Raw genomic sequence first — 27980 nt, 5'->3', positions numbered from 1 at the left:
GAAGAATGAGAAGAGGGAGAAGGAGAGAATATGAGATTCAAATGAAAAAAGATGGAAAAGTAAAAATTTTAAGTAGATTAGTGGATGGGTAGGATAGTAATTTAGAATGGACGGGATGTTAGCAAATGTTTACCGGGGCACATTTTATAATAGACCGACTATTCAGCTTAAAAATCCATTTTAAAGCTTTATTTATCATTTTGGCATTTTGGTTAAATATGTATATATTGAATTTTAGTTAAATAATATTTACTATTAATTGTTGTGTTAAATTGTCAAATTAAAATTTAAAATACTAATATAAATAATTAATTATTTTAATTTATATATATATATATTTTTTTTAAAACTTTAATTTATATTATTTATTTTTAATTTAATTTGATGAGTTATTAATTAATGTTTAGAGTAACATAAAATACATATTTTTAAGATATATTCAAGCATCTTAATCCTAGACAATTAAACATCTTATTTCCAGGCATTTAACAAAAATCTTAATCAAAAGCAACTTTTATTAATTTAAAAAAAAACAGTAAATTCTAGCTTTGGTCTCCCCGTCTCTTTTTCTCTGAGCAGCCACCCCCCATCGTGGAATATCCAGCCGCCAACCCTCCTTCTCCGGCGACGACGTCTTCTCCGGCATCTCCTTCGACGGCGGTGTGTTCTGGCTTTCTCGGCGCTCCGGTTTCAGCAGCACGGCAGCAGGGGCAGCGGCGGTGACCTCGAACCCACGGCGGTGCAGCACCTGAGCGACGGCGTCTCCTCTCCAGCGCAGCGGCGGTCCTCCGGCAGTTTCCTCCGGCGAGCTTCACGCGTTTCCGACCGAGACCCGCGGCTTTTTTGCCCTTTTTGACGACGTACGGCACAGACCTAAGCTCAAACCAGCTCGGATCTGTGTTACCCACCCCTTGTCGACATTGTTTTTCCAAGCTCGATCGACGCCGTTCAGCAAGGACCCATTCGATTCTGGTAAGGGCTAGTGGGTAACTGACTCCTTTCGAACCCCTTTAGAATCAATACCCACTTGATTTGGTTCATGATTAAGGTCTTATCTTTGTCGATAAATTGCATATGAAAATTTTCCTATTTTTTTATACAAAATCAAGGAATAGGGCCGAAGTCGAGTTGTAACATGCTGTTTTTTTAATTTTTTGCCTAGGTTTTGAACCAACTCAAGAGTTAGGAGCGTTAGGAGTGTTGTAAGCAGTACTAAGGGCATGTGTGTGTTGAGTGCTTTTATATGTTATTGTTAACTCTAACATTTATATCTCATATGATTATACTCACTTGATATGTTTTTGTTATGGTTGGCTGTAAGCATGTTTTGTAGTTGGATGATTAAGTTGTTTGTTTAATGTATTTAGCTGGATAATTTTGAGAACCCACTTGGTGCTAATCATATGTTGTGTTGATTACCTGTTGACTCAACAGCATGCTGAGCACATTGAGAAATGTTGTGTTTATTTTCATTGGAGTGGAAACTTTGTTGTGGAAATTGTTTGTTTGTTTTGGCTGTACTTGGTAAGGCATTCTAATTTTTTTGAGGACCCATATACTTGTGCTCTTTGTGATGAGAACGTGCAGGTTGTTGTTAAAACTTATGTGGTTGTGAGTTCTCTTAAGTTGTGATAAGAGCATGGTGGGCTAGTTAGTTGTGAAGTTTCGCCTTGTTATGAGCATGGTTAGAGAGCATGTACTAGAATCCTAGTTGCAAAAATCCTAGTTGCAAGAATCCTAGTTGCAGACTAGGAGTGGAATGTAAGTACTTGGTTGTTGTGGTAAGAGAATGGGTGAATGCCAGGGCCTCAGGTGCAAATGGTCGGGGGCTAATATGTCACAAATTAGGTATCGAAGTTTCGGGTACAAATGGTCAAGGGGATGATATGCCAAAGTTGGACAAAGATGAGTATCGGGGCTTTGGATACAAATGGTCAATGGTCGATACAATGAGTCTTGAGGGAAAACAACTATTGGGGCCTTGGGTGCAAAGGGTCAAGAGCCAGTAAGTTGTGAAGTCATCGAGGTCTTGAGTACAAATGGTCAAACGTTGAGCGTCAAGTTTTTGTGGAGAAGTGTCGAGCCTTGGGTACAAATGGTCAGGGGTTTGGAGAGCTTAGTGAGTTGGAGAGTAACTAGTAGGAACTTGAGATAAGTTTGGAAAGCTTGAGAGAGCCAAGGCTTAGTGGGTCTTGTAGCTGAGAACACTTGTGTGGTGTATTCTGACTGTATGTTGTTGAGTTTGTTAAATAGATATATCCTGTTAAGCATGATTACTGACTTGACATGTTCTGCTGGATGTTGTGTCGATAAGCATGTTGATTGTGTGTAGTTAGTGAGAGCTACTTATAGAGTATTTTAATACCCCCGATGACCAGGCTTATGAACATGGTGATCACATGGAGGAGGCTTGACTAAGGAGAACCTTAGGCTGCGATTTTTCTTTGTTAATAGGATAGGTTGATTGAGTTGTGTGTAGGAAGAACTTAATTGGATTATCCATCGTTTTGCATGTTTTTTTTTTCTTTTCTTTTTGGGGTTCAGTAGTTTGTTTTTGTTGGTTAGATAATTTCAGCTGTTTTGCTTATTTGTTGATTGAACTGTTTGATTAAACAGGAGAGTTACGTATGGAATGCCATTGAGGACAAGTTACGCTTATACTTTGGTTGAGAAATTCACAGGGTTTAGATATGTTCTTCAGGGTTTGCCTTGGGAAGAAGGCTTAAGCAGGTAGATCGAGTAATGTTATTCATGTAAGTTGTTGAACTTTTTTTTAAACTAACCTTTCTTTCTAGTTTTTGTTAACTGGGGTTCGTATTTGGTAATTCCTAGGCTTTTGTTGGGTCGATCTCTCCATTTATAATTTCATATGTTCATTGAATTTGCAAGCTTCGTTCTGAGAAAGAAAGGGGAAAATGGAAAGTTTTCAATTTTCCCTTTTCTTTTGGGAAAGGTTCACAATCCTTTTATGAAACTTGCAAATCATGCGAATCAAAGTGTTCTTTTGTTTTTCTATCTATAGTTTTGGATTCGGGGCTACTATTATCATTTCCTTCACAGAACTGTTATAGGCGTTATAGATAAACATTCAAACCTTAACATTTTATACTCATTTTTTCAGTTATGTGATGAAGACCGAGCAAGGTATTCCTGTTTGTATTTGTTTATTCTTGGGAATTTCGTTGATATTCTACCCTATATTCGGTGCTTGCCTTGATGGCTCTTCACATTCTAGTAAGGTCAGCCCTAGTAATTTATGTTCTTTTTTCTGTGTAAACTACGATATGACATGTATGACTGTTTTATATGCTATATTTGGTCTTCATATCTCACTATTTTCCATTGTTAATTAAAAGTTGTTATTTGTTGGGTTTAGGTTAGAATTATGCTATTAGTTTTTATATCTTTAATTGTTAGTGAACTCTTGCTCCATGTAGCTGTTCTATAAAAATTGTGATCTTTCTCTATAGCGTCGCCCTTTTTTTTTTTAAATAATAGATTTCCTAATGGTTTTTCCTTTATTTTTATTCTCCAATCAACATGAAAAGTAGGAAGAGTGTATGCCAAACCAGATATGAAGCTATTTAGAAAATGTGTTTGGGGTTCTATCATGCGTGCATTATGAGTTTGGAAAGAATTTACTTCATCTCATGTTGTTAGCTAGCCTAGCTTCTTCAATACACTTGCAAGTTAGTATAAAACATCAAGGTGGCATTAATCTCAGGCCGATTGGGGGATACTCATATTTTAAAGTTGTTATGCTTTGATTATTTCTTGTTTCGTTCTTAGCTGGTTTATATTAGCTTGTAGCTGGATGGTATGAGTTCAAGAGTTACATCTATTATTTTGTGCAACTCAGTTACTTGTAGGATTTTTTTTATTTTTATTTTTTTTAATAAGAAACTGCACTTTCATTAAGATAAATGAAAAAATATACAAAAAAAACACCGGCAGACAAAAAAACAAGAGCCTGACAAGGGGAAGCACTAGCTAAAGAAAGGCTTCCTGGTTCGCACCTGGTTACTTGTAGGAATTTGAATGTTGCACTTGCACACCTGGTTCACAATTGGATTGAGTTGATGAAGATTGAGTTTTCTTAATTAGATATGGGAACTTATGTTCTTCTTTTTCGTTTTGGCTACAACAATGCCAATTCTATGTTGGAGTAATGCAAGAATTGTAGGCAAATGGGAGTTGATAACAACTAGGAACAAATGTGGACCAAATGGATCCCTTTACCTTATATAGCCTTCCTTTAGATATTACATACTTTTTTACTTAATGAACATCAAATGAATTTTAAGATAGAAGGGATGAATGAAATCCCACTTTTAAAACTATCGCTAACTTTTCTATGGATGCATGGTTTGTATCTAAAAAATTCTATCTCTAGCTTTTGTTTTTTTTTTGTTTTTTTATTGATAAGAAACAAAAAGATCGTATTCAAAATCAAAAGAAGCTTGGAGGCAAAAGGACAGCCTAGTGGCAGAGGGTCGAGGGGACCCTCCCCGAGGAGACTATACAATCAAGGAATTCCAACACTGAAGAATAAAAAAGAACCCATAGTTACAACAAACCTTCTTATGGATCGAAGCCCACCAAGAAGCGGTATGCTTAATATTCACACTAAAAGAGTCAAAAGAAGCCTCTTTCTCTTCAAAAAGTCTATGGTTTCATTCATTCCAAAGCAACCAACCACAGAAGAGCTCTAGCAGCACTATTCCATAGAACATAAGCTTTTCCTTTGAGCCTAGAACCACCAAAACCTTCAGCCACAAAATTATCAATTCTCTTCGGAACGCAGACAGCAAGATCAAAGAGAGAAGCCACAAAGTTCCGAGCCCTAGTAGCAAATGAACAATGGAGGAAGAGGTGATCCACCGTTTTTGCACGATTAATGCACATGGTACAGACTGAAGGGAAAAGAGTCCAATGAGGAAGCTTCCTTTGTATTTTATCTGCAGTATTTCTTCCCCAATAGAAGAGAGTCCAAAGTAAAACCTTTACCTTCTTAGGAACCTTGAAATTCCAAATAAAAGAAGCGGTGGCAGTATTCAGCTTAGGGGAGGGGGAAGTGATGGCAAAGAATGCAGATTTCACTGAAAAGGTGTCCTTGCTGTCCGCCTTCCACCATAACGAATCTCTACCTTGACCAATAACCACACCTTCTAACTTTCCAATGAAGACTGCCCATCTCTCCATTTCTCTATCAAAAAGGTTCCTTCTCATTCCGATATCCCAAGTCATGGCCTCTGAAATCCAGCAATCTGCAATTGACTTTTCCTTCTTAGTAGAAATGGCATACAAATCAGGAAAAGAGACAGACAAAGGAGTAGAGTCGATCCAAGTGTTATCTCTAGCTTTTGTTGAAATATTTTTAGAAATCTCCTTGAGTTTTTGGATGGAAAACTTTGGTTACGTAAACATGCAAGTTCTTTTTTGTGCAAAAGGAGAAGGGGCAAATCGGCAATTAACAAGGACATTTTGTTAATGGATCAGGTTCTACAAATATTTCAAGTCGTAGTATATCCTTTTAACTCTTTTTTTGGATTGTCTATTGAGTATTGGTTAAAGGTTGCGACACCTGAATGTCTTGTGGAACTTTTTTTTTAACAAGAAACAAACTTTTCACTGATAATATGAAAAGGAAGAAAAATGTTCAAGGATACAAGCTTCCAAAGGAAGTGGAAAAAGAATAAGAAAAACAAACCGAACATAGAAACCCAAAACCCATGAAATAGATGAGATCTGAAGTCCAAGAACAGATGCTGAAAATTGTTATCAATAAAGCTTGTCAATTCAAAAGGACCGACTGATGAGGAGGAAACCAAAGCAATCACTGTTGGAAAAAGAATAAGAAAAACAAACAGAACATAGAAACCCAAAACCCATGAAATAGATGAGATCTGAAGTCCAAGAACAAATGCTGAAAATTGTTATCAATAAAGCTTGTCAATTCAAAAGGACCGACTGCTGAGGAGGAAACCAAAACAATCACTTAACACAAGCTGATCGCCAGAAGTAAAGAAATTGAAACCTCCCTCCACCAAGAGAAGACACGAAAATGATATCCAAAACAATCACTTAACACAAGCTGATCACCAGAAGTAAAGAAATTGAAACCTCCCTCCACCAAGAGAAGACACGAAAACGATAATATCTCAACCCTAAAAAATGCTGTAAAGCAGAACCAACCAAAAATCTGTTGCCCTTAATTAAAGGTTACCTATTCAGTGATTGGAACTAGGGCAAGACCTACATCTTCAAAATATTTAAAAAAACTTTGATTATCTACGCAAGAAGCTTTTTTAACCACCAAAGTCTCCTTCCGAGGAGGAGATGGAATGAAATCCATTTTTATAGAAGAGTGTAATTGGTTATCCTATGCAAAAAGTAAGTTAAATTCTTTTGTTAGGAAACCTCCGATAAATCTTCATTAACAACCTTGTGCAACTTCTATCCTATACAAAAGGTTTTTCTCTCTGCACATTGAATTTTTGGTTCCTTAATCGTGCACATCAGGATCTTCAAATGGTAGCAACTTGTAGGCATTTGCTGGTAGCATTTGGCCACCTAAGCTTTTGAATATGAGTTTCCATTGTTATATTAAAGTGTTTTGTCTCCTCCCCAAGGTAGCATTGCCGAGCGGGCGATCCCTGTCTTGTTTATCCAGCTAGCTTTTTTTCCCCGTGGTACAGGTTCTTTGTTCAAACCTTTGTTCTTGCATATATTTGTTACTACTACATAAATAACTCTGTTGTTTGGCATTCTCCGATATGTGCTCTTATCAAATGCTTATGGTTGTTATTTCTCTTGTTCAAGTTGTTGGTGTAGCATTTTTCTTCCCTTTCATTTATCAATGAAAAGTTTGTTTCTTGTTAAAAAAAAATCTTGTAATTGATAGGAGGGAAAGATTTGAAGTTGATGGAATCAGTAGACCGTAGCTTTCCTTTGATGTAAGTGGCTTGATTTAACTTAGCTATTGGACTAAAAGGATGCTGAATCAATGTTTTGGTTTAATGAAAAAGAACATTGATGTTCTTTAAGAGTCTGTGCCTGCCCATTGTTCCTGTGATAAAGAATGACTCACGTGTTAGGATGGATCATGAGAAATCTTCTCTCCCCCCTCCCCCACCACACCGCCGCCACCGCCGCTAACCATGGTACCCATCTTCCGACCACCATTCCCCTCTAAACTTCCTTTTTTCTTCTCCCAAGCTTCCGACCACCAACATGAACCCCTGGAACTACCAGCCCTGTAATGTAGTTATTGATAGGAAATCCTTCACCATCAACGTTGATAAGCACTACAGAGGGAGTCGTGCTAGGATCACTGAAGCTGGAAGGGATTGATCCTTCTCCTTATCTCTCACTTGGGCCTCTGTAAATAGGGTTAAGTTGGGTTACTTCTTCCCTTAGCCTGCTGCTCGACACCCCACTCACACACAAGTTCTTTCGAGAACATAGGAGTGATGACTACACCCTCTGGTTTGAAAAACTCAACAATAAAAAAGGCTACCTCTGTTTGCTGATTGTCACAATCGCACCTTTTCAAAGCAGCTCGAGCGATTGTGCGGCACTTGCTCTAGCTCAAACGAGCAAGTCAGCCGGGAAAAACTGTAAATTGCGGACAATCTCGGTCGTGGGTCTAGCCTCCGCTCAAGTTAGAAAACGTGAGAGAGAAACAGTTGAAAACATCTTTAAAACAAGCATTGTAGACATTGGATGCAAGAAAGCTTTGATTGCAAGAAAGCATACAACACTTGGTCGGGGGGAGGTTTGATGACTACTTGGTCCCCCCTAAGGTACATTATAAGGCATTTTTGGTGTGGCAGGTGTAGACGTCCTAAGTGGCGAGGAGTCACTCGGTGGCCTACAGGGCCCGTGTGAACTCCGATTGGCTTGAAATTTGGCGTGCTTACATATCTTACTAATACACACCTAGTTCCAAAGCCGCTCGGCCAAATTCCACCTACAACCCCAAACACCCGATACAAGAAAATTACACTAGAAAGCTTTTAAAGACATGAAAGGAAAGCGAGTGGTGAGGATGGTTTGGACATGCGGCCATGGGGAACACACCCTGGACAAGCATGCCCACAACATTCTCCCCCACTTAAACGGTTGACGTCCCTGTCAACTGTTGCAGCTTGAAGTCCTCGATCTTCGTCTTCCAGGCTTCAAGGTCTTCTTCTCGTTCCCAGCTGGTCTCTGCATCAGGTAGGTTCTTCCATTTGACGAGGAATTCTCGAACTTTTCGAACGGGTCTCCCCACGTTTCTGGTTCTCTCTGCAAGGATCTCTTCTGCTTCTTTGTCTTCCTTCAGTTTCAAGTCGATGGCGGGCCGCACAACAGTATTGCGTTCGTCATCTTCAAGGTCGGGGTGATAAGGTTTTAAATTGCTCACATGGATTACCGGGTGGATCTTCATCCAAGTTGGTAATACCACCTTATACGAGACACTCCCTACCTTCTTAACGACTTCCACTAGTCCCTCGTACTTTCTCACGAGTCTCTGGTCTTTGCGTCCTCGGAAACGAATCTGTTCTGGCCTCAGCTTGATAAGGACTTTGTCGCCTACTCGAAATTCGAGAGGGCGTCTCTTGCGGTCGGCCCATTTCTTCATATGCTTGGAAGCTTTTTCCAAATATGCTCGAGCAATCTCTGTCGTCTGCTTCCATTCCTTTGTGAAGTTGTGGGCTTGAGGACTTTTCCCCGCATACGGGTGGTCAAGAATATGTGGCATAGACGGCTGTCTTCCGCACACAATTTCAAAGGGGTTCTTTCCTTTTGAAGAACTTGTCTGGCCGTTAAAGCAGAATTGAGCCACATCTAACAGCTGGACCCAGTTTTGTCTGGCATCGACGAAGTGACGTAGGTATTCCTCAAGCATGCTGTTGAATCTCTCGGTCTGACCATCGGTCTGTGGGTGATAGCTCGAGGAAATGTTCAAGCTTGAACCCAGAATAGAAAAAAGTTTAGTCCAGAAGGTTCCTGTAAAACGGCCATCCCGGTCGCTAACGATGCTCGTCGGAACTCCCCATAGCTTCACTATATGTTTAAAGAACAACTGCGCCGTCAGCTCGACGGAACACGTCTTGGGAGTCGGAATGAAGGTTGCATATTTGGAAAATTGATCGATGACGACAAGAATGGCTTCATGTTCTCCTACCTTGGGTAAGTGGGAGATGAAGTCGAGCGACACACTCTCCCATGGTCTCGTAGGAGTTGGTAGGGGTTCAAGCAACCAAGCTATTTTAGTCCTTTCTACCTTATCTTGCTGACAGATAAGACAGGTCTTCGTGTATTGCATCACATCTTCCCGCATATTTGGCCAAAAGTACCCCTTTTTCAGCAAGGCATAAGTCCGTTGCCACCCCGGGTGACCAGCCCATAGAGTATCGTGACACTCGTGTAAGAGCTTCTTTCTCAGGTCTCCCATTCTTGGCACATACAGTCTGTTTCCTCTTGTAAATAATAGGTCCCCTTCGATCCAGAACTGGCGGGTCTTCCCGGTCTTAGCCAGTTCGACCACAGTTCGGGCGGAGGGGTCTCTTTGAAGATATTCTCTGATGAGGTCACGGACCGACCCGTCCACTTTGCTGGCGTGAATGTGGGCTAACATGCATTGGGCCGCATGTTTGCCTTTACGGCTAAGAGCGTCGACAGCTTGGTTGGACTTTCCTGCCTTGTGGTCAAACTTAAAATCAAACTCGGCTAACAATTCCTGCCACCTGGCCTGTTTGGACGTTAGCTTAGACTGATTGAAGAAGTGGCAAATTGCACTATTATCCGTCTTTACCACAAAATATGAGCCCAACAAGTACTGCCTCCAAGACCTGAGGCAGTGAACGACTGCTAGCATTTCTTTCTCTGATACGATATAACGTCGTTCCGCATTGTTCAGCTTGCGACTTTCGTAAGCGATCGGGTGACCATCTTGGAGAAGGACACCACCTAAAGCGTAGTCTGAAGTGTCCGTTTCTACTTCAAACGGCTTCGTCACATCGGCTAGCCCAAGTACTGGGCCTTTCATCATGGCCGCCTTTAGATCTTCGAAGGCGTCATGACTTTCCTTTGACCACATCCAGGTCATTCCTTTCTTCAGTAACTCTGTCATTGGGGTGGCTCTCCTTGAGAATCCTTCGATAAATCGTCGGTAGTAGTTGGCCAACCTCAAAAAGGAGCGCAACTCGGTCACAGAAGTAGGGACTCTCCATTCTTGGATCGCCTTTACCTTATCTGTGTCCATACTGATTTGCCCCTGTTCGATCACGTGGCCAAGGAACGTGATCCGCTTTTGTGCGAACGCACACTTTTCCTTCTTTACGTATAACTGATTCTGCCTTAGTTTGTCGAAGACCAATCTGAGATGGATCTGGTGTTCCTTCAGCGTCGGGTTGTAAACCACTATATCGTCTAGATAGACTACCACAAACTGATCGAGATATTCGTGAAAGACCTGATTCATCATAGTACAGAACGTGGCAGGGGCATTCGTTAATCCAAAAGGCATCACGAGGAATTCAAAAGCCCCATACCTCGTCACACAAGTAGTCTTAGGCTCGTCACCTTCTGCAATACGCACTTGGTAGTAGCCCGACCTGAGATCCAATTTCGTGAAGTATTTAGCTCCATGTAATTGATCAAACAAGTCGGTTATGATTGGGAGGGGGTACTTATTGCAAACCGTGACTTTGTTGAGGGCTCTATAGTCAATGCACAGACGCAACGTCCCATCCTTCTTTTTCTGAAACAGCACTGGGGCTCCGAAGGGAGCTTTAGCTGGACGGATGAACCCAGCGTTTAACAACTCATCTAGCTGCTTTCGGAGTTCAGCTAACTCAGGTGGAGCCATCCGGTAAGCATTCTTTGCCGGAGGTTTAGCTCCTGGAATGAGCTCGATTTCGTGGTCAATCCCTCGTCGAGGGGGTAAGGTCTTCGGTAAACTATCTGGCATTATGTAAACATACTCTCTCATGACAACTTGAATTTCAGGTGGGACATCTCTTGTCTCCACCGGCTGTTCGACCATCGGAATGGCCATGAAGGTAGGTTCCTGCCGGTTGAGGCCTTTCTTCAACTGTAACGCGGATATCATCCTTATACCACCAGGCTGTTTGATGCTAGCTGTGACCATAGTGGGACTATTACTAGTGACGATCATACACTTGGCCAAAGGCATCGGTATGACTTTATGCTCGATGAGGAACTCCATCCCCAGTACAACGTCGAAGTCGTCCATGCGAACCACTACGAAATCGACACTGCCTGTCCACGTCCCCAGTTTCAACATCGCTCTTTTAGAAACTCCCACAATGGGTAGAGCTTCAGAGTTGACGGCCTTCATCTTACCCGTATCCTTCTCAATAGTCAATTTCAGTCGGCGGGCTTCCTGTTCTGATATGAAGTTGTGGGTTGCACCCGAATCCACCATGGTGCTCTTGGCAGGGTTAGAATTGATCGTAGCATCTACGAACATAAGCCCCTTTTCGGACGTTCCTTTGGGTCTATTGACCCTTTTTTGAATGGCCGATAGGAATTTTAACGCCCCCATTCTAGGTGTTTCTTCGTCTTCTTCCTTCTCGCAATCCGTTTCAACTTCAGATTCATTACACGACTGAACGGATGCTTGAAGGGCAGTAAGGGCAGCTCGGTGCGGGCATTCAGCTACCCGGTGGGGACCCCTGCACAAGAAGCATGATATCGGCCTTTGAGCATTTTGACTTTGTGGATAGGGTCCTCGGGAAGGACCGGGATTCGGGCCTTGAGGTCTCTTGTCAGCTCCCCCACTCTTTGGGGTAAAGGGTTTGAACGTCTTGTTTCCCCCAGTGGGGTTTGTAGCATTCTTTTTTGGGTGGGATGGCTCACTGCTATAATCTAGCAATCTTTCGGCAGCGGCCATGGCGGTGGCAAGGTCTTGTACTCTTTGTTCATACAGCTTGGTTCTGGCCCACGGTTTCAGTCCTTCGACAAAGACGAACACCTTGTCTTTCTTTGACATGTCGCGAATATCCAGCATCACGGCAGAGAATTGTTTCACGTAGTCTCGGATTGTTCCAGTGTGTCGGAGTTCACGTAGCTTCCTTCTAGCCATGAACTCGACATTGTCGGGGAAGAACTGACCCCTCAATTCCTTCTTAAGATCATCCCAGCTGTTGATCGTGCATCGACCATTCTGAATGTCGTTGACTTTAGATCTCCACCACAGTTTTGCATCATCAGTAAGATGCATCTTTCATCTCTTCTGACGTTGTCCCAGTAGCCTTGAAGTACTGTTCCACATCGAACATGAAGTTCTCGAGATCTTTTGCGTCTCTATTGCCATTAAATGGTTTGGGCTCTGGGACCTTCAGCTTGTTGAACCCCATGTTCGCTTGGTTGGGAGCCTGATTTCCCACGGCTCGCATGGTTAGGTTCACTCTAGTGCTTATTTCAGTCATCTCAGCTCGGAGGGTGTCGATGGTTACTTTGAAGTCTTCTGTCATTTCGTTAAACAATTGCATCATTGCCGAATGCGAATTGTTTAACTCACCCATACGTACTTCTATCTGTGTTTGAGTTCGTGGAGCTGTCTCCACGTTCGAAGCTACCAGGACGCGTAGCTTTGCTTTCTAGGGCCTCAACCCTCATGGCTACATCTTGTATCGGCAACCCGTCTACACGGGCATTCACTGCGTCTATTTCTCCAAACTTCTCGAAGAATTCATCAACTCGTGCCTCCAGCAGACGGAGGGAATCTGGGACTTCTCTTAGGTAGAGAAGTTGTTCTTCTATCTCTACCAGTCGGTCGACGTGCGACTTGCTTAGTTGTTTTGTCGCCGACATGGTTCCGAACTTTTTCGGGTCGAGGAGCTAACTAAGCTCTGATACCACTTGTCACAATCGCACCTTTTCAAAGCAGCTCGAGCGATTGTGCGGCACTTGCTCTAGCTCAAACGAGCAAGTCAGCCGGGAAAAACTGTAAGTTGCGGACAATCTCGGTCGTGGGTCTAGCCTCCGCTCACGTTTTAGGAGAAAATTGGTTTTAGAAAACGTGAGAGAGAAAAACAGTTGAAAACATCTTTAAAACAAGCATTGTAGACATTGGATGCAAGAAAGCTTTGATTGCAAGAAAGCATACAACACTTGGTCGGGGGAGGTTTGATGACTACTTGGTCCCCCCTAAGGTACATTATAAGGCATTTTTGGTGTGGCAGGTGTAGACGTCCTAAGTGGCGAGGAGTCACTCGGTGGCCTACAGGGCCCGTGTGAACTCCGATTGGCTTGAAATTTGGCGTGCTTACATATCTTACTAATACACACCTAGTTCCAAAGCCGCTCGGCCAAATTCCACCTACAACCCCAAAAACCCGTTACAAGAAAATTACACTAGAAAGCTTTTAAAGACATGAAAGGAAAGCGAGTGGTGAGGATGGTTTGGACATGCGGCCATGGGGAACACACCCTGGACAAGCATGCCCACAACACTGATCATCCCCCCGCCACTGAAACTAGGGAACAAGCCACCCTCCCTCTTCCCCCGACACCCATGTTACAAAGACCACACACTTTGACTTTGGACCAACCCACCAAGTCTTCCCTTTTTCCCGAATTATTTGCCTGGAGTCGATGGGTTATTGTTCAGCGCCAATCGTTTCAGGATGATTGGCACCCAATCCTCATGGCCTTACAAGAGTCCATCAGCGACCACCGCTCCCTGAGTCCTATTCATGCCGACAAATCCCTCCTCAGGTGCAAGGATAGCTCACAAGCTCTTACCCTTACCCAAAACCCCGACTGGCAAAACATTGGACCTTTCCAGCTCCGTTTTCTCCAATGGAGTACCAAGAACATAAACTCTAACCGCCAAGCCCCTCCTACGATGGCTGGATCATCATCCGCAACCTTCCCCTCCATCTATGGAATGACACGGTTGTTCCTTTCATTGGGGATAGATGTGGCGGCTTCTTGGCAGTCTCTGGTACCTCATCCAGCCTCGAGCCTCCATTCATGGAACTCAAGATTAAGGTCAAGAGCAACAACACGAGCTTTGTCCCGGCAACCATCGAGCTCCCTCCATCCCTTACTCATGAAGACATTATCACCGTCCATATTGACCCATTTTTCATTGTCGAAAACCTGGTGGGTCGCCGACACTATGCTCGTGGTGGACAAAGAAATCCCCCGAAATCAACAGCCGGAAAAGCACCCACCGGAAAACCTCCCTCTCGGAGCCAGACCTTCGCCGTCGCGGTTCCCAACCTTGCCGCTACAGCTGAGATTGACACATGGGCCCACAAATCTAGAGTCCCGACACTGTCCTCTACGTCTCGACAGACATCCCTTACAAAGTCCAAAGGGAAGGAAAAAGTCATGGACTTTTCTGCCCCTCTTCCCTCGAGCTCCCCACCTCGGGTATAGCCTCCTTTAATGATACACAAAAATAGCAAAAATGTTGCTGTCAGGGATAAACTATTGCCACCTTCTTTGACATATAAAGGGAAACCTAGCCCCCTTCCCATTAGCCCCCTACAAGAAGACCTAGAGGATATGGACTACTTTTCCAGCCCCCTCCTCGAGGAAAGCCCAAAACTATCCCTCTAGAGCAGCCCTCACACACCCATCATCCTAAAAATCCTTTTTGGTGATTTGCCCACTCACGAGATCACCAATAACCTTACCACCAGTCACCCAGCTGAAGCTACTTACATCACACCAACCCCCCTCCCTCCAATGCTATCCCACTGCTGGAACCTAAAGACTCTGACGCACAACCTATCACTGCCAACCCGCTGAACATAGACTTTGTTGATAACGAAATAGCTAAGGCCTTCTTCTCCCCTGACCGTTTCAAGCGCTACCTAGACAATTACTTGCAAGAGATGGGCCTTTACATCACGACCATCCCTCCGACGATCCCACCACACAGGCCACAAACAAAGCCACAACAAAAGACTAAAGCAGGAGCCAGAGAACTGAAGAATCTCTCCACCTCTATTAATTACGAGAAGAGGAAGACAATACTTGGGGGGCCCTCATCTATCAGATGAAGCTTCTATCGTGGAATGTTAGAGGGTTGGGCTCATGGAATAAACGAGCCCTTATAAAACAGTCAATCTCCCGCCATAATCCAAATCTTGTTATTCTACAAGAAACTAAGCTCGCATATGTTGACCCCCTCATCATCAAGTCCCTTTGGAGCTCACATGGGATCAGTTGGTCCGCCCTCAATGCTGCGGGTTCTAGCGGAGGGATCCTTTTTCTTTGGAACGAATCTGACTTCGCTGTGGCTGAGATCATTGAAGGTGATTTCTCCCTCTCCATTAATTTTTGTCTCGCTGATGGCTTCTCTTTCTGGATCACAGGCATTTATGGTCCCTCTTCCTCTGGTACCCGCCACCTTTTCTGGAAAGAACTGCAAGATCTCTCCTATCTTTGTGAGGCACAGTGGATTTTTGCAGGGGACTTCAATGTTTCCAGATGGTCCTGGGAAAAATCTCACGGTAGACCCCTCACAAAAAGCACGAGGCTTTTTAATTCCTTCATTGAGGCCACTGGACTTTCGGATATCCCATTGAGCAACGAGAAGTACACTTGGTCTAATAACAGATCTTTCTCCCTTATTGATAGATTTCTGTTATCTAACGGCTGCATCAACAGATTTGGGTTGCCCTTGGCCAAGAGAATGGACAGAACTACATCAGACCACTTCCCCATCCTCTTAGACTTTGGCCAAAACAACTGGGGCCCCACCCCCTTCAGATTTGAGAATATGTGGCTTGCCCATAGTCCTTCTCACCCTTCCTTGAAAGATGGTGGCATTGCAACCCAACCAACGGATGGCCAGGTCATGGATTGATGATGAAACTCAAATCCCTTAAACTTGCTGCTCAAGTTATGGAGAGGAACAAGGCTAGAGATGACCTCCTAGCGCTTGCTGCTCAAGAGGAAACTTACTGGCGCCAGCGGTGCAACCACCCTTCCTTGAAAGATGGTGGCATTGCAACCCAACCAACGGATGGCCAGGTCATGGATTGATGATGAAACTCAAATCCCTTAAACTTGCTGCTCAAGTTATGGAGAGGAACAAGGCTAGAGATGACCTCCTAGCGCTTGCTGCTCAAGAGGAAACTTACTGGCGCCAGCGGTGCAAACAGATTTGGTTGAAGGGGGGATGAAAACACAAAATTCTTCCATAGATTTCTAGACAACAAAAGGAGAAGAAGTACCATTTCTGAAATTCTTTCCAGAGAAGGTGTTAGCCTTACTCATTTTAATGATATTGAAAAAAAGTTCATTGATTTCTACACTTCTCTCTATCCTATAAAGGAAGGTTATAGGTGCTGTCCAACCAATTTGCCATGGGATCCGATCTCCATTGTACACAGGGACCTATTAAAGCAAGATTTCACAGAAGAAGAAATACACAAGGCTGTCATCTCCCTTGGATCTGATAAAGCCCCTGGCCGGACGGCTTCACTGCAGAGTTTTTCAAAAAATCATGGAACATCATCAAGTCCGACATCCTGGTATTGTTCCAAGATTTTTTTAAAAACGGAGTCATTAATGCTGCCCTTAACGAGACATATATCGCTCTCATCCCCAAGAAAAAAGGTGCCAAGACAGTCCATGACTATCGCCCTATCAGCCTTATTCCTTGTGCCTACAAAGTGATAGCTAGAGTCCTCTCCGAGAGGCTTAAAAAGGTGCTGCCTAGCACCATCACGGAGTTCCAATCAGCCTTCGTTGAGGGGCGCCAGATCCTTGACTCTTCCCTAATTGCTAACGAGATTGTGGATGAATGGAAAACTCTGAACTTTGAAGGTGCTGTGATCAAACTAGACCTTGAAAAAGCCTTCGATATGGTTGATTGGGACTTCCTAGACACTGTGATGCTCCACAAAGGTTTTGGGACAAAATGGAGAAAATGGATCCGTGCATGTCTTTCCACAACAAGCTTTTCCATCATCATTAATATCAAGCCTAGGGGCAAATTCACAGCAACCAGAGGACTGAGACAAGGGGACCCCCTTTCCTCTTTTCTTTTCATTTTAGTCACTGATGTCCTAAGCCGACTGCTCACTTATGGAGAACACAAAGGACAGATCGAAGGATACTCCTCCAAATGTGGTAATATTAAGGTTAACCACCTCCTTTTTGTCGATGATACTCTCCTTTTCACCAGCAAGGACCCCTCCAAGGTAATAAATCTTCACAAAATCATCAAATTTTTTGAGATCGCTTCGGGCCTCAATATTAACTACAACAAGTCCAGCGTCCATGGTGTCTCCATTGACCCACAAATTACCTCTCTTATTGCCACTGCTTGGGGCTGCAAACAGGAAGCTTGGCCTTGCACCTACTTGGGTCTCCCGTTGAATGGCAATCCTAAAATGGATTCTTTTTGGTGCCCTATTATTGAGAAAATACAGAACCGTTTGAGCAGATGGAAAAACCTATTTATCTCCAAAGGTGGGAGACACACTATTCTACAATCAATCCTATCCAACCTTCCTACATACTATTTAGCCCTATACAAATTACCAAGGAGAACAGAAGAACAGATCAGCAAGCTTTTTAGGGATTTCCTATGGGAAGGCTCAACCAATAATGGAAAGCCTCATCTCGTTAACTGGAAGCAGGTTCAACTTCCCATTAATGTGGGTGGTCTAGGAGTGGGTAATATCAGGCACAAGAATACAGCTCTCCTCTCAAAATGGATTTGGCGGTTTATTAGTGAAAGACACTATCTTTGGAGGACTATAATATCAGCAAAATATATGGGTTCTCTATCTGATACTTGGCCCTCTAAGAGCTACACCTGCTTTAAAGGTCCTTGGTCTTCTATTCTTAATCATACACATATTATTAAGGAATTTGTTCTCTGCAAGGTGGGGGAAAACAGTCTTTGCTACTTTTGGAAAAGAAGATAGGTGGTTTCAACAAGGGACTCTTAACAACCTCTATCCGAGGCTCTTTGCCATAGCCACAAATAAGGATGCTAAAATTATTGATCACTGGTCCAAGACTACAACAACATGGGACTACAGCTTCCGTAGACCACTCAAAGACGAGGAGTTCGAAGAATGGTTGGACCTATCACAGATCCTAGAAGCTGTAAACCCTCCCCCACAAGAAGACAGATGGTTTTGGACCCTGGAACCAAGTAAATCTTTCACCACCAACTCTGTTTTTAAGCATATGTCCAATTGCAATGCCACTTCCAGCCTCTACCCTACTCTTTGGCAAGGAAAATGCCCCAAAAAGGTCAAGTTTTTTTGCTGGGAACTTAGTCATGGAGCTTTAAATACTTTTGAACGGATTCAAAAAAGGCTGCCCCATATCACCCTCTCCCCAAACTGCTGCCACCTATGTGTCAAGGCACATGAAACACCCGGACACCTTTTTTCAGCTGCAGCTATGCCTCCAAATTTTGGGTGACCCTCCTCTCTTCATTTGGATGGAAGACAGCATTTCACAACAACCCCTCCATCCTCCTTGATTATCTTTTGGTGGGTCATCCTTTCACTAAGCATCGTGCAACACTTTGGACCCTCTTCATCAAAGCCTTCCTATGGAGTCTATGGCTAGAAAGGAACAATCGAGTCTTTAACGATAAATCTCTTCCTTTTGATCCTTTTTTTTGATAGAGTTACTGTTTTAGCTCTTGGTTGGTGTAAAAGCTTCCACTCACCCTTCAATTGTTACACTCTCAACGATCTTATCCATAATTGGAAGGTGTTTTTGTAATTGCCTATGTGGCCTTTTGTATATTTCATATCATCAATGAAATTCTCGTTTCATATCAAAAAGAAAAAAGAAAAAAAGAAAAAGAACATTGATGTGGAAACCAAAATTTTATTTCATTGATAGTACATTTGTCAAACTTGGGGTGCTTTTATGCAATGTTGATGTTGTTTAGGTAGAATACCTGGAAGGTAATTGAGTTGGTCGAGTGCTATTAGTCATTGGTCATTAGATAAGGAAGAGATCATTACATTGACTATTGAGTCATCTATGAAGTGTCGTGCACTCTTAAGGAAACAAGACACCTCAATACGTAATATTATTAGTTTTAAATTATAATTAATTGCTGCAGGAAAGCATAGTTTTAGTAACCAAAGGCTTTTGCATCTTGTAATATTTGCATAGAATTGCATGCATAAAAGTTCATGTTATTGTTGTTGTTAAACTGCATAGAAAATGAAACTGCATGCTTTTGTCAAATAGCTATCTTCTCTGTGGTTGTTACCAATAAAAAACCTATTTCAGAGTCTCAGACTGAATAGAACCTTATTGTTATTGCTGAAGCTTTCATGGCCCAGATAACTTTGGGCCCTCTTTGTATCTTTTTATTTTCTTAATTTTATTTTATGGGAAACTGAGATAAGTAAATTCATCTAAACAAACACCAAAAAACAGCCAAGGGGCCGGGTAAAGGGAACTCCCTCCAAAAGAACTACTTAAGAAGGTCCGTCCAATTGTTAATAATCATCAATTAATTACAAAAGAATTTTGTGTGGTTCTAGCACCATCAAGAGGCACCATGCTGCACATTAAGACAAAAAGAACCGAAAGAAGAAGACTTATATTCAAATATCCTAAGATTTCTTTCTTTCCAAACATTCCAAATAAGGGCCCTAATAGTGCTTATTCAAAATGATCTTCCTTTTCCTTTAGAAGTCTAGCCACCTAGAGTTTCAAAAAGTCAATCATCCATCCACCCTTTTGGGCTAGCACATCATCAAACCAAAATCCTTGAATACAAAGGACCAACCCTTTGCAGCAAACTGGCAATGCAAAAAGATCTAAGATATGATCTAAACAAAGGTTGGAAACCGAAGTGGCCATCACCTAGTTTGGGAGCTTTCTCTGCAACATATTTTTTTTAACTGGGAGTCAGAGCTTTGTTCCCTTATACCCAGGGGGCATCCGCGCCCCCCTCCTCCCCCAAAGCTCGGACCCGGGAGACATCAAGAGTTTTGGTATTAAGCCCACCAGAAGGTTCAAACTCGGACCCGGGAGACATCAAGAGTTTTGGTATTAAGTCCACCAGAAGGTTCAAACTTGAGACTTGTAAGCCAGTATGACTAAGAGACCCTAAGTCCTTGCCAACTGGGCTGTTTCTTAGGGGCAAGCTTTTTCTGCAATTAACCCTCTTTGTTTATGAATTGTGACAATAAAAAAAATTAGAAATTAAAAATTAAAAGTGCAATTTCCTCTTTATGTAAATGGAACTGAGGTTTACAATTACATAAAAGTTTGTGTTAGGATCCCAATGATAAGAAAACAACAAGAAACAAATATTACAGTATCGAAGAGAAATTACAACATAACAATACCCATTCGAGAAGGCTATCCCTCTCCCACAATCCACCAATTATGGACTGATTTTCCAAAAGAATCCATGTCCTCCACACTCCCTAACTCCCCCTATTTATACCTCCAACCGGAACACTCGGTAATTACGAATTTTCCACTACTAATATCCTTATAAGTTATAACATTCTTATATATTCCAATATATTTTCCTTTTGATACTTTTACAGTTTGCTATTATTTGATGTGTTGGTAGTGGTGGAAAAGAGCATCATAAATGTTCTGAAGGCACTAGTCTTGTTCATCTCAACAGGCTATCTTCACATTCCGATTCTTACTCTTGTACTAAAATTTGTCAGGTTGGAAGATATATTATGGAATCTTATTATGAAAAATATGAAAGCTTCGTTGATTCACTTCTTGATGATTTCCTGACTCGAGAGCTTCCTGTCAACAAATGTGATGTTCTACCACGTGATCTAAATACTGTGTTAAGTCTCTCGGTTCTGTGGAAGATTAAGGGTGAAGGTTCTCATCGTCAACTTTCATCTATGGTCAAGTTCAACATCGTAAAATCTATATCTCAAGTTCCCACGCATCATTGTAAGATTATTATCATTGAACAGCTGCCCTCGGGAGTTTTTACTGACCCTTTTGAATTGGAACATCTTCTACATTGTGCTGGTAAAACATGAGCTAATATCTCTTGGTTTCTTTTCAGAATTGTCCACTCTTTAGCCTAGGCAAAAGCCATTGCTTTCTTTGTCTTTTTGATAGGTTCAACTCTTTTCTTATTATTATCTTTTCTTCTTTTGGCAGTATTTAGTGATGTAACTGTTTTTGGAGATACAAATTTGGAATTGCCTTCTGTCCTCTCCAACCGCTCTGTTGTTGAGGTTCACAAGGATGTTGGTCCCAATATCTTATCACACAACAATAATTTGCTTCATTTTGCCATTGATCTGCCTCTGCATTCAAGATATCCAGTAAGTGTGAAAAATATTTTTAGAATGTCGTTTTAAGTTTGTTATGAATAATCTGGCATTTTGGACTGGTCTTGAAGGATCCCCTCTTTTTGTAATTTCGTACCATCAATGAAATTGTTTCTTACCAAAAAAAATAATAAAAAAACAAAAATCTGGGATCTTGGATGGAACTTTACAAGTTCTTACTGTTAACTACCATCCTTATCAGTTTGGATAACATATCCATGTTTGACACTCCAACACTTAATGGGACACATGTTGGACACTTAAGCCCAGTAGATAGACACGTATCAGATACTTGAACAAATTGAATACAAGTTTGAACTTGTTTATCAAATATCAAATACTTGTTAAGCTCAATAAACAAGTTAGTGTAACTCCAAAGGGAGAATTTTATTAAGAATGATAAGATAATCCTTTATAAAGAAAAGGCTTGCTATTTATAAGCAAGGAGGCTAGGAAGGCTCTAACTAACCAACCTAACTAAACAACCTAACTAAACAACTAACCAACCCAACTAAACAATAAACAACTAACCAACCCAACTAAACTAAAGATAACTAAAACAGAACTTCTAACTACATCAGATTTTCCTCCCCTTGAAAAACAAACTCGTCCTCGAGTTCTTAGTTAGCTAGCTTGAAGGAGTCCAGCACTTGATATGGGAATATATCTGCTACATTAAATATTGGGTTGATATTGTACTCGGCTGGCAGCTGAATCTTGTAGGCGTTGTCACCGCACTTTTCTTGGATTGGAAAGGGACCAATCTTCTTTTTGTTAAGTTTGCTATACTTGCCCGTAGGTTGTCTGCCTTTCCTTAAATAAATCATGACTAGATCTCCAATTTGGAAGTGTACTGGTCTTCGTTTACTATCTGCAGCTTCTTTATATTTGGAGTTGGCTGCCTCAATATGATCACGGACTTCTTGATGCAATTTTGCTATCCTTTCCGCCATTTGCTCCGCCTCCAAACTAACATCAATAGAAGATGGTAAATTAGTAATATCTACGGTTAAGCGAGGGAGTTTAGTATATACTACTTCAAATGGGGACTTCCCCGTCGATCTGTTCTGCATATGATTAAAAGCAAACTCAGCTTGGGCAAGAGCTAGATCCCACCGTTTTGGATGGTCGCTTGATAGACAACGAATTAGGTTGCCTAGAGTGCGGTTTGTTACTTCTGTTTGTCCATCCGTTTGTGGGTGGCTAGTGGTGCTATATTTAAGAGAAGTGTCGAACTTGCGCCATAAAGTTCGCCGAAAATGACTAAGGAACTTGACATCACGATCCGAAGCAATAGTCTTTGGAATATCGTGAAGGCGAACAACTCCCCTGAAAAAAAGATTGGCCACATAAACAGCATCTGAAGTTTTCTTACAAGCTAAAAAGTGTGCCATCTTACTGAAACGATCTACAACAACTAGGATGAAATCGAATCCACGTTGGGTTTTGGGTAATCCTAAGATAAAATCCATTGATAGGTCTTCCCAAATGGATTGAGGAATGGGCAATGGAGGGTAAAGTTCGGTGTTCTGAGTTGTTCCTTTATTTATTTGACATATAAAACATTTAAAAATGAAGCTAAACACATCCTTCCTTATCTGTGGCCAGAAAAACCGATTTGCTACCAAGGTGAAAGTTTTATCACGCCCAAAATGGCCTGCTAACCCTCCCGAATGAAGTTCTTGAATAAGGGCTGTCCGTAGGGATGTATGAGGGATACATTGATTGCCTTTGAATAAATACCCTTATAGAAGATGAAAATCGTCAGAGTTATCGTTTATAGAGAATTTGTGCCAAACGTCTTTAAAGTCTACATCTGTGGCATATGAATTAGGTAAGGTATTGAAGGCTATAATTTCCCCTCGTAGGACTGCTAGTAAACTTCCCTTTCTACTTCGTGCGTCGGCGGCCTTATTGGTTATCCCGGTTTTATGTTTTATAACAAAGTCAAAACGTTGAAAGAAAGCCAACCACCTAGCATGCATTCGGCTCACGGTTTTTTGAGTATGAAGGAACTTAAGGGAAAAATGATCAGTAAAGAGTATGAATTCTTTGCTTAATAGATAGTGCTCCCATTGCTTAAGAGCGCGGACTAACGCGTAGAGTTCTTGTTCGTAGGTGCTCCAATTTTGGCGTGCAGGGCTTAGTTTTTCACTAATATTCGATGGGATGATTGTTCTGGGATAAAACAGCTCCTTTGCCTACTCCGAAAGCGTCTACTGAAACTTCAAATGGTTGAGTGAAGTGTGGTAACCTAAGGACAGGACTTTCACTAAGTTTTTGTTGGATAGTTTCAAAACTGCCGGTTTGTTCCGTACCCGAGGAAAATTTTCCTTTTTTGAGACAGTTGGTTAATGGGGCCACTAGGGAACTAAAATTGCGTATGAATTTTCTATAGAAGGATGCAAGTCCTAGAAAGCATTGAATATCCTTTACCGTTTTAGGTTGAGGCCAGTCCATTATTGCTTTTATTTTCTTAGGGTCCATATGAATGCCTTTCCCACTAATAATAAATTCTAGGAATGATATCTCAGAAACGAAAACTTGCACTTTTTCAAATTTATCACTAAGTTATTGTCACTAAGTGTAGTAAAGACATGTTGAAGGTGATGTAAATGGTCTTCCCTAGAGGTACTATAGATCAAAATATCATCAAAGTAAACCACGACAAATTTATTAAGAAAAGGAAGAAGAACCTGATGCATTAACCTCATGAAGGTGCTAGGGGCGTTGGATAAACCAAAAGGCATGACGAGCCACTCAAATAGTCCTTCGTTGGTTTTGAAAGCGGTTTTCCATTCGTCCCCTGGTCGGATAAGTATTTAATGATATCCACTGCGCAAATCTATTTTTGAGAAGATCAATGCTCCCCCTAATTGGTCAAATAAGTCATTAATACGAGGAATAGGAAAATGATATTTAACGGTTATTTTATTGATAGCTCGACTATCCACACACATATGCCACGACCCATCCTTTTTTGGAGTGAGGAGGGCGGGTACTGCACACAGGCTCAAGCTAGGTTGAATATAGCCTTTGTCTAATAATTCAGCGAGTTGCTCATGTAGGATTTTATATTCAACGGGGCTCATGCGATAATGAGGCAAGTTAGGTAATGTGGCACCCGGTATAAGGTCAATATGATGCTGAATATTTCGGAGGGGTGGTAATGTGGCTGGTAGTGTGTTGATAGTTGGAAAATTTTCCAGTAGAGTAGTAACTTCAGGAGGAATTTTGGTCAGTTGGTTACTGCTGGTAGGGGTAAAATCCTGGATGATTAAGCCAAGAATTAGCTCATTTGGTTGGACAGAGAAGTGTTTCCCTTTAGCTAGGTGAAACAATTGTTATTTTTTCTTAGTATTTGAAGTGTTTTCCCCTGTCAAGGGTAGCAAAACCACTGTCCTTCCCGTCCACAGAAATTCGGAAGTATTCTCACGGCCTTTATGTATTGCTTGGGTGTCATACTGCCAAGGTCTTCCCAATAGTATGTGGCATACGTCCATGTCTAGAACATCACAAATTATTTGATCTTTGTAGTTGTTCCCCCCAATGGATAAGGGAATTGTGCAAATAGAAGTAACTTAGGCTTCTCCTCTTTTAATCCAACTAATTTTGTATGAGGTTGGATGAGGAGAAACCTTCAAGTTTAGGGCATTTACTAACTTAGTAGAGACAATGTTTTCGGTACTACCACTGTCTATGATAACATTGCACACTTTCCCGTTGATAGTGCAACGAGTTCTAAACAAGGAGTGTCGTTGAGGAAAGGAAACCAGTTTAGGTGTGAGTAGGATGCGTTCTAAAACACACGAAACGGGATCACCCTCATCGGGTTCAAGAACTAAGCGATCCTCCTCGTCATTTAGATCAGCAACGTGGTCAAGATTGTCACCATCTTTCACGAAGTTGATTGCCCTTCTTTTTAGGACATTCATTTGATAAATGGCCAACTTTGCCACATCGAAAACATTTTCTCAACGTGAGTCGGCCATAAGTATTGTTAGGTTTCTTGGCTTGCTCCCCCACGTTAATGTCATCAAACCCCTTCGTTTTAGAGCTAGAAGCCACCCCTTGGTTTACGGGTTTATCCATGGTTATCGAGCCTTTTTTGAATCCAGCCACATTTGCATCAGTGGCACGACGTTGATATTGGTATTTAAACCGGTTGCCAATTTGTTCTTCAATTGTTAAAGCTGTGGCAATGACTTCATCTAGGAATCCAATTGGTTGAATTTGTAGCCGTTCCTTGATGTCAATCCGTAGGCCTCCCACGAACCGCGCTACTTGATATTGGTCAGTTTCCCCCAAGTTTGATCTTGCCCCAAAGCGGTGGAATTCCTCAGTGTAGTCGGCAATGGATCGGCTTCCCTGTTTACAATTGTGATATTGGTTGTAAAGTACCTGTTCATAGTTAATAGGAATAAATCTTGCTCGCATTAACTTTCTCATTTTCTCCCATGTTCTTATGGGTTGTTTCCCACCGGTTTGTCTCCAATTGCTCCCACCAAGCGGAAGCTCCACTCTTGAGTTTTAAAGCGAAAAGGTCGACTTTTTTATGATATGGGGTGTTCATATAACCAAAGAAACTTTCAACATTCTTGATCCACTCAAGAAAACCTTCAATGTCAAGTTTACCATAAAAAACAGGGAGGTCAACTTTCATTTTGTAATCGTTAGGTTCACGATACCTTGGGTTATGTCGTGGGTTGCCCCTACGATTCATTTCCCATTCGGGGTATTCATCATCTTCACTCGATGAATCAGGTGGAGCACCCTGTCGTCGGTTAATCATATGATTCTGGCGTGGATCGTTGCACAACCGACGAGGTTCTGGATACCGAAATGGGGCGGGAAAAGGATCTTGGAACATACCTGGGCCATCTTGTGCTAATTCAAGTGTAGGATCATGTTGGGGTTGGGTACGCCGAGGAGGGGGGTTCTTGAAAAGGGAGGGGTTCTTGATACATTCTTGGGATTGCTTGTTGTTCCCCTCTCTCAATAACAATTCCTTGCCTATTAATGTCCTTACCGTTCCTCTTTCTTGGCAGATCTTGCTGTTCTTGCAAGCTATCAATCTTGTCCACCAAAACACTCAAGATTTACTTAATCTCTGCTACATTCCGCTGCAAATTCGCTACAGCACCTTCAACCATCAGTAAACGATTGGTCGATGATCGTGGAGAGAGTACGGTTGCATTTTCCGCCACTTTATCGGCAAGAAAAGAATCTCCTTCAGCTGGAATAACTTTCTTGCCGGCCATATCCAAAAGGAGCCCAAGATTCTTGATGCTCTGATACCAATTTGGTGTAACCCCAAAGAGAGAATTTTATTAAGAATGATAAGATAATCCTTTATAAAGAAAAGGCTTGCTATTTATAAGCAAGGAAGCTAGGAAGGCTCTAACTATAACCAACCTAACTAAACAACTAACCAACTAACCAACCCAACTAAAGATAACTAAAACAGAACTGCTAACTACATCACAAGTATTATACACTCATGAACATTTTGAGAGTGAAACACATACCGATGCATTAGCATTTTTTTTCTTTTGATAGGAATGCATTAGCATTAGCATTATTTTTTTATTTTTTTTTTTATTTTTTAGTACAACAAATAGGGGTGTGGGGATTCGAACTCCAGATCTTTTGGTTAGAAGTGCCAAATACCACTGAGCTAAGCTCATGTTGGTGAATGCATTAGCATTATTGACTTTTAAATTTTCTTTTTACAAAGATGTTTAATCATTCAGAAAATCGATCACTTGGTTTGAGTTTATCTTGAGAAGTTTGATATCAAACATTGGATCATAAATGTATAATCATCATAAATTTATACAATTTTGTAGTATGAGAATCATTGAACTGTATAAAAATAATATGTTCTTTTAATAAATATGTCCTTGCCATATTTGTATCCTAAATCTTTAAAGATTAACATGTCACCGTGTCGTGTTAGTGTTTTGAGCTAATTGTCCCCCCTTCCCAAGTGTGATTTCTATGTTATGTATGGCCGTGCCTAAGGGCATATCGGTTGAAGTAGATTCTTCTTTTTGATCAATCAAAACCCCTCCCCAAACTGTACAAGCTTCTTCCAAAGCATACGGCTTTCTGGATGTAGATGATGATATCTATACATATGGATCTTGTATATATCGTACAATAAAGTACCACATGAGTGGATATATAGGAATCCAAATCTACCGAATCACTCATGTTATGATCTTCTACATCCTAGGTCTTCCCGTTCCTTCATCTGGCTTATGTTCTTCATGTAGCATTCAAACCGAACGACTCTATGAAATTACGTTGTGTGTCTGTGCTTCTTAGATAGTTTCTAATAAATTTCCTTCTTGTTTGCAGCCATTGGATGAAAGCGGTTATGTGCAAGTTAGATTGAAGGCACCAGACTTGTTTTTGCAGTGTAGCATCCAGGAAAGATCACATAATCGGAGCTGTTTATTTAAGTTTCAGACCGATGGCACCGAGGCTGACCTTACATGGTCGATACCTGCAGGTAAACGATCGGATTCCAGAGTTATAAGTGTTGTGACCTTTATTTCTGCTTTGTTATCAGTACTATCAATTATAATTTCTACACAAGTAAGGCTGCGGGAAGGTTTGAAGCAATGTTAATTGGTTCAACATTCTCTTCACTTCATTAATAAGTTTCAAGTTTTGGCTCAA

The 27980-nt window shown here is 41.6% G+C and overlaps 1 protein-coding gene across 4 annotated transcripts; it reads left to right on the top strand.

Annotated features, from left to right (window-relative positions):
• The first annotated feature begins 504 nt into the window (after nucleotides 1-504).
• Nucleotides 505-27980, top strand: LOC111023009 (phosphatidylinositol-glycan biosynthesis class X-like protein). 4 transcript variants are annotated; one of them, XM_088119239.1, is made up of 6 exons: nucleotides 505-972; nucleotides 2617-2730; nucleotides 3122-3239; nucleotides 20661-20829; nucleotides 21121-21287; nucleotides 27657-27980. In XM_088119239.1, the coding sequence occupies exons 2-6, from the start codon at nucleotides 2633-2635 to the stop codon at nucleotides 27927-27929; spliced, it is 825 nt and encodes a 274-aa protein (XP_087975365.1). In that variant the 5' UTR covers nucleotides 505-972; nucleotides 2617-2632; the 3' UTR covers nucleotides 27930-27980. The 4 variants fall into 4 exon arrangements, with proteins under 4 accessions (XP_087975365.1, XP_022156039.1, XP_087975363.1 ...); XM_022300347.2 differs by having other exon boundaries at nucleotides 508-972; nucleotides 20661-20985; XM_022300348.2 differs by having other exon boundaries at nucleotides 509-972; nucleotides 2617-2753; nucleotides 20661-20985.

This window comes from Momordica charantia (genome assembly GCF_013281855.1).
Source record: "Momordica charantia cultivar OHB3-1 chromosome 1 unlocalized genomic scaffold, Mcharantia_2.0 BLBB01000001.1, whole genome shotgun sequence".
Classification (NCBI taxonomy): Eukaryota; Viridiplantae; Streptophyta; class Magnoliopsida; order Cucurbitales; family Cucurbitaceae; genus Momordica; species Momordica charantia.
This window is presented reverse-complemented; position numbering and strand designations above follow the sequence as displayed.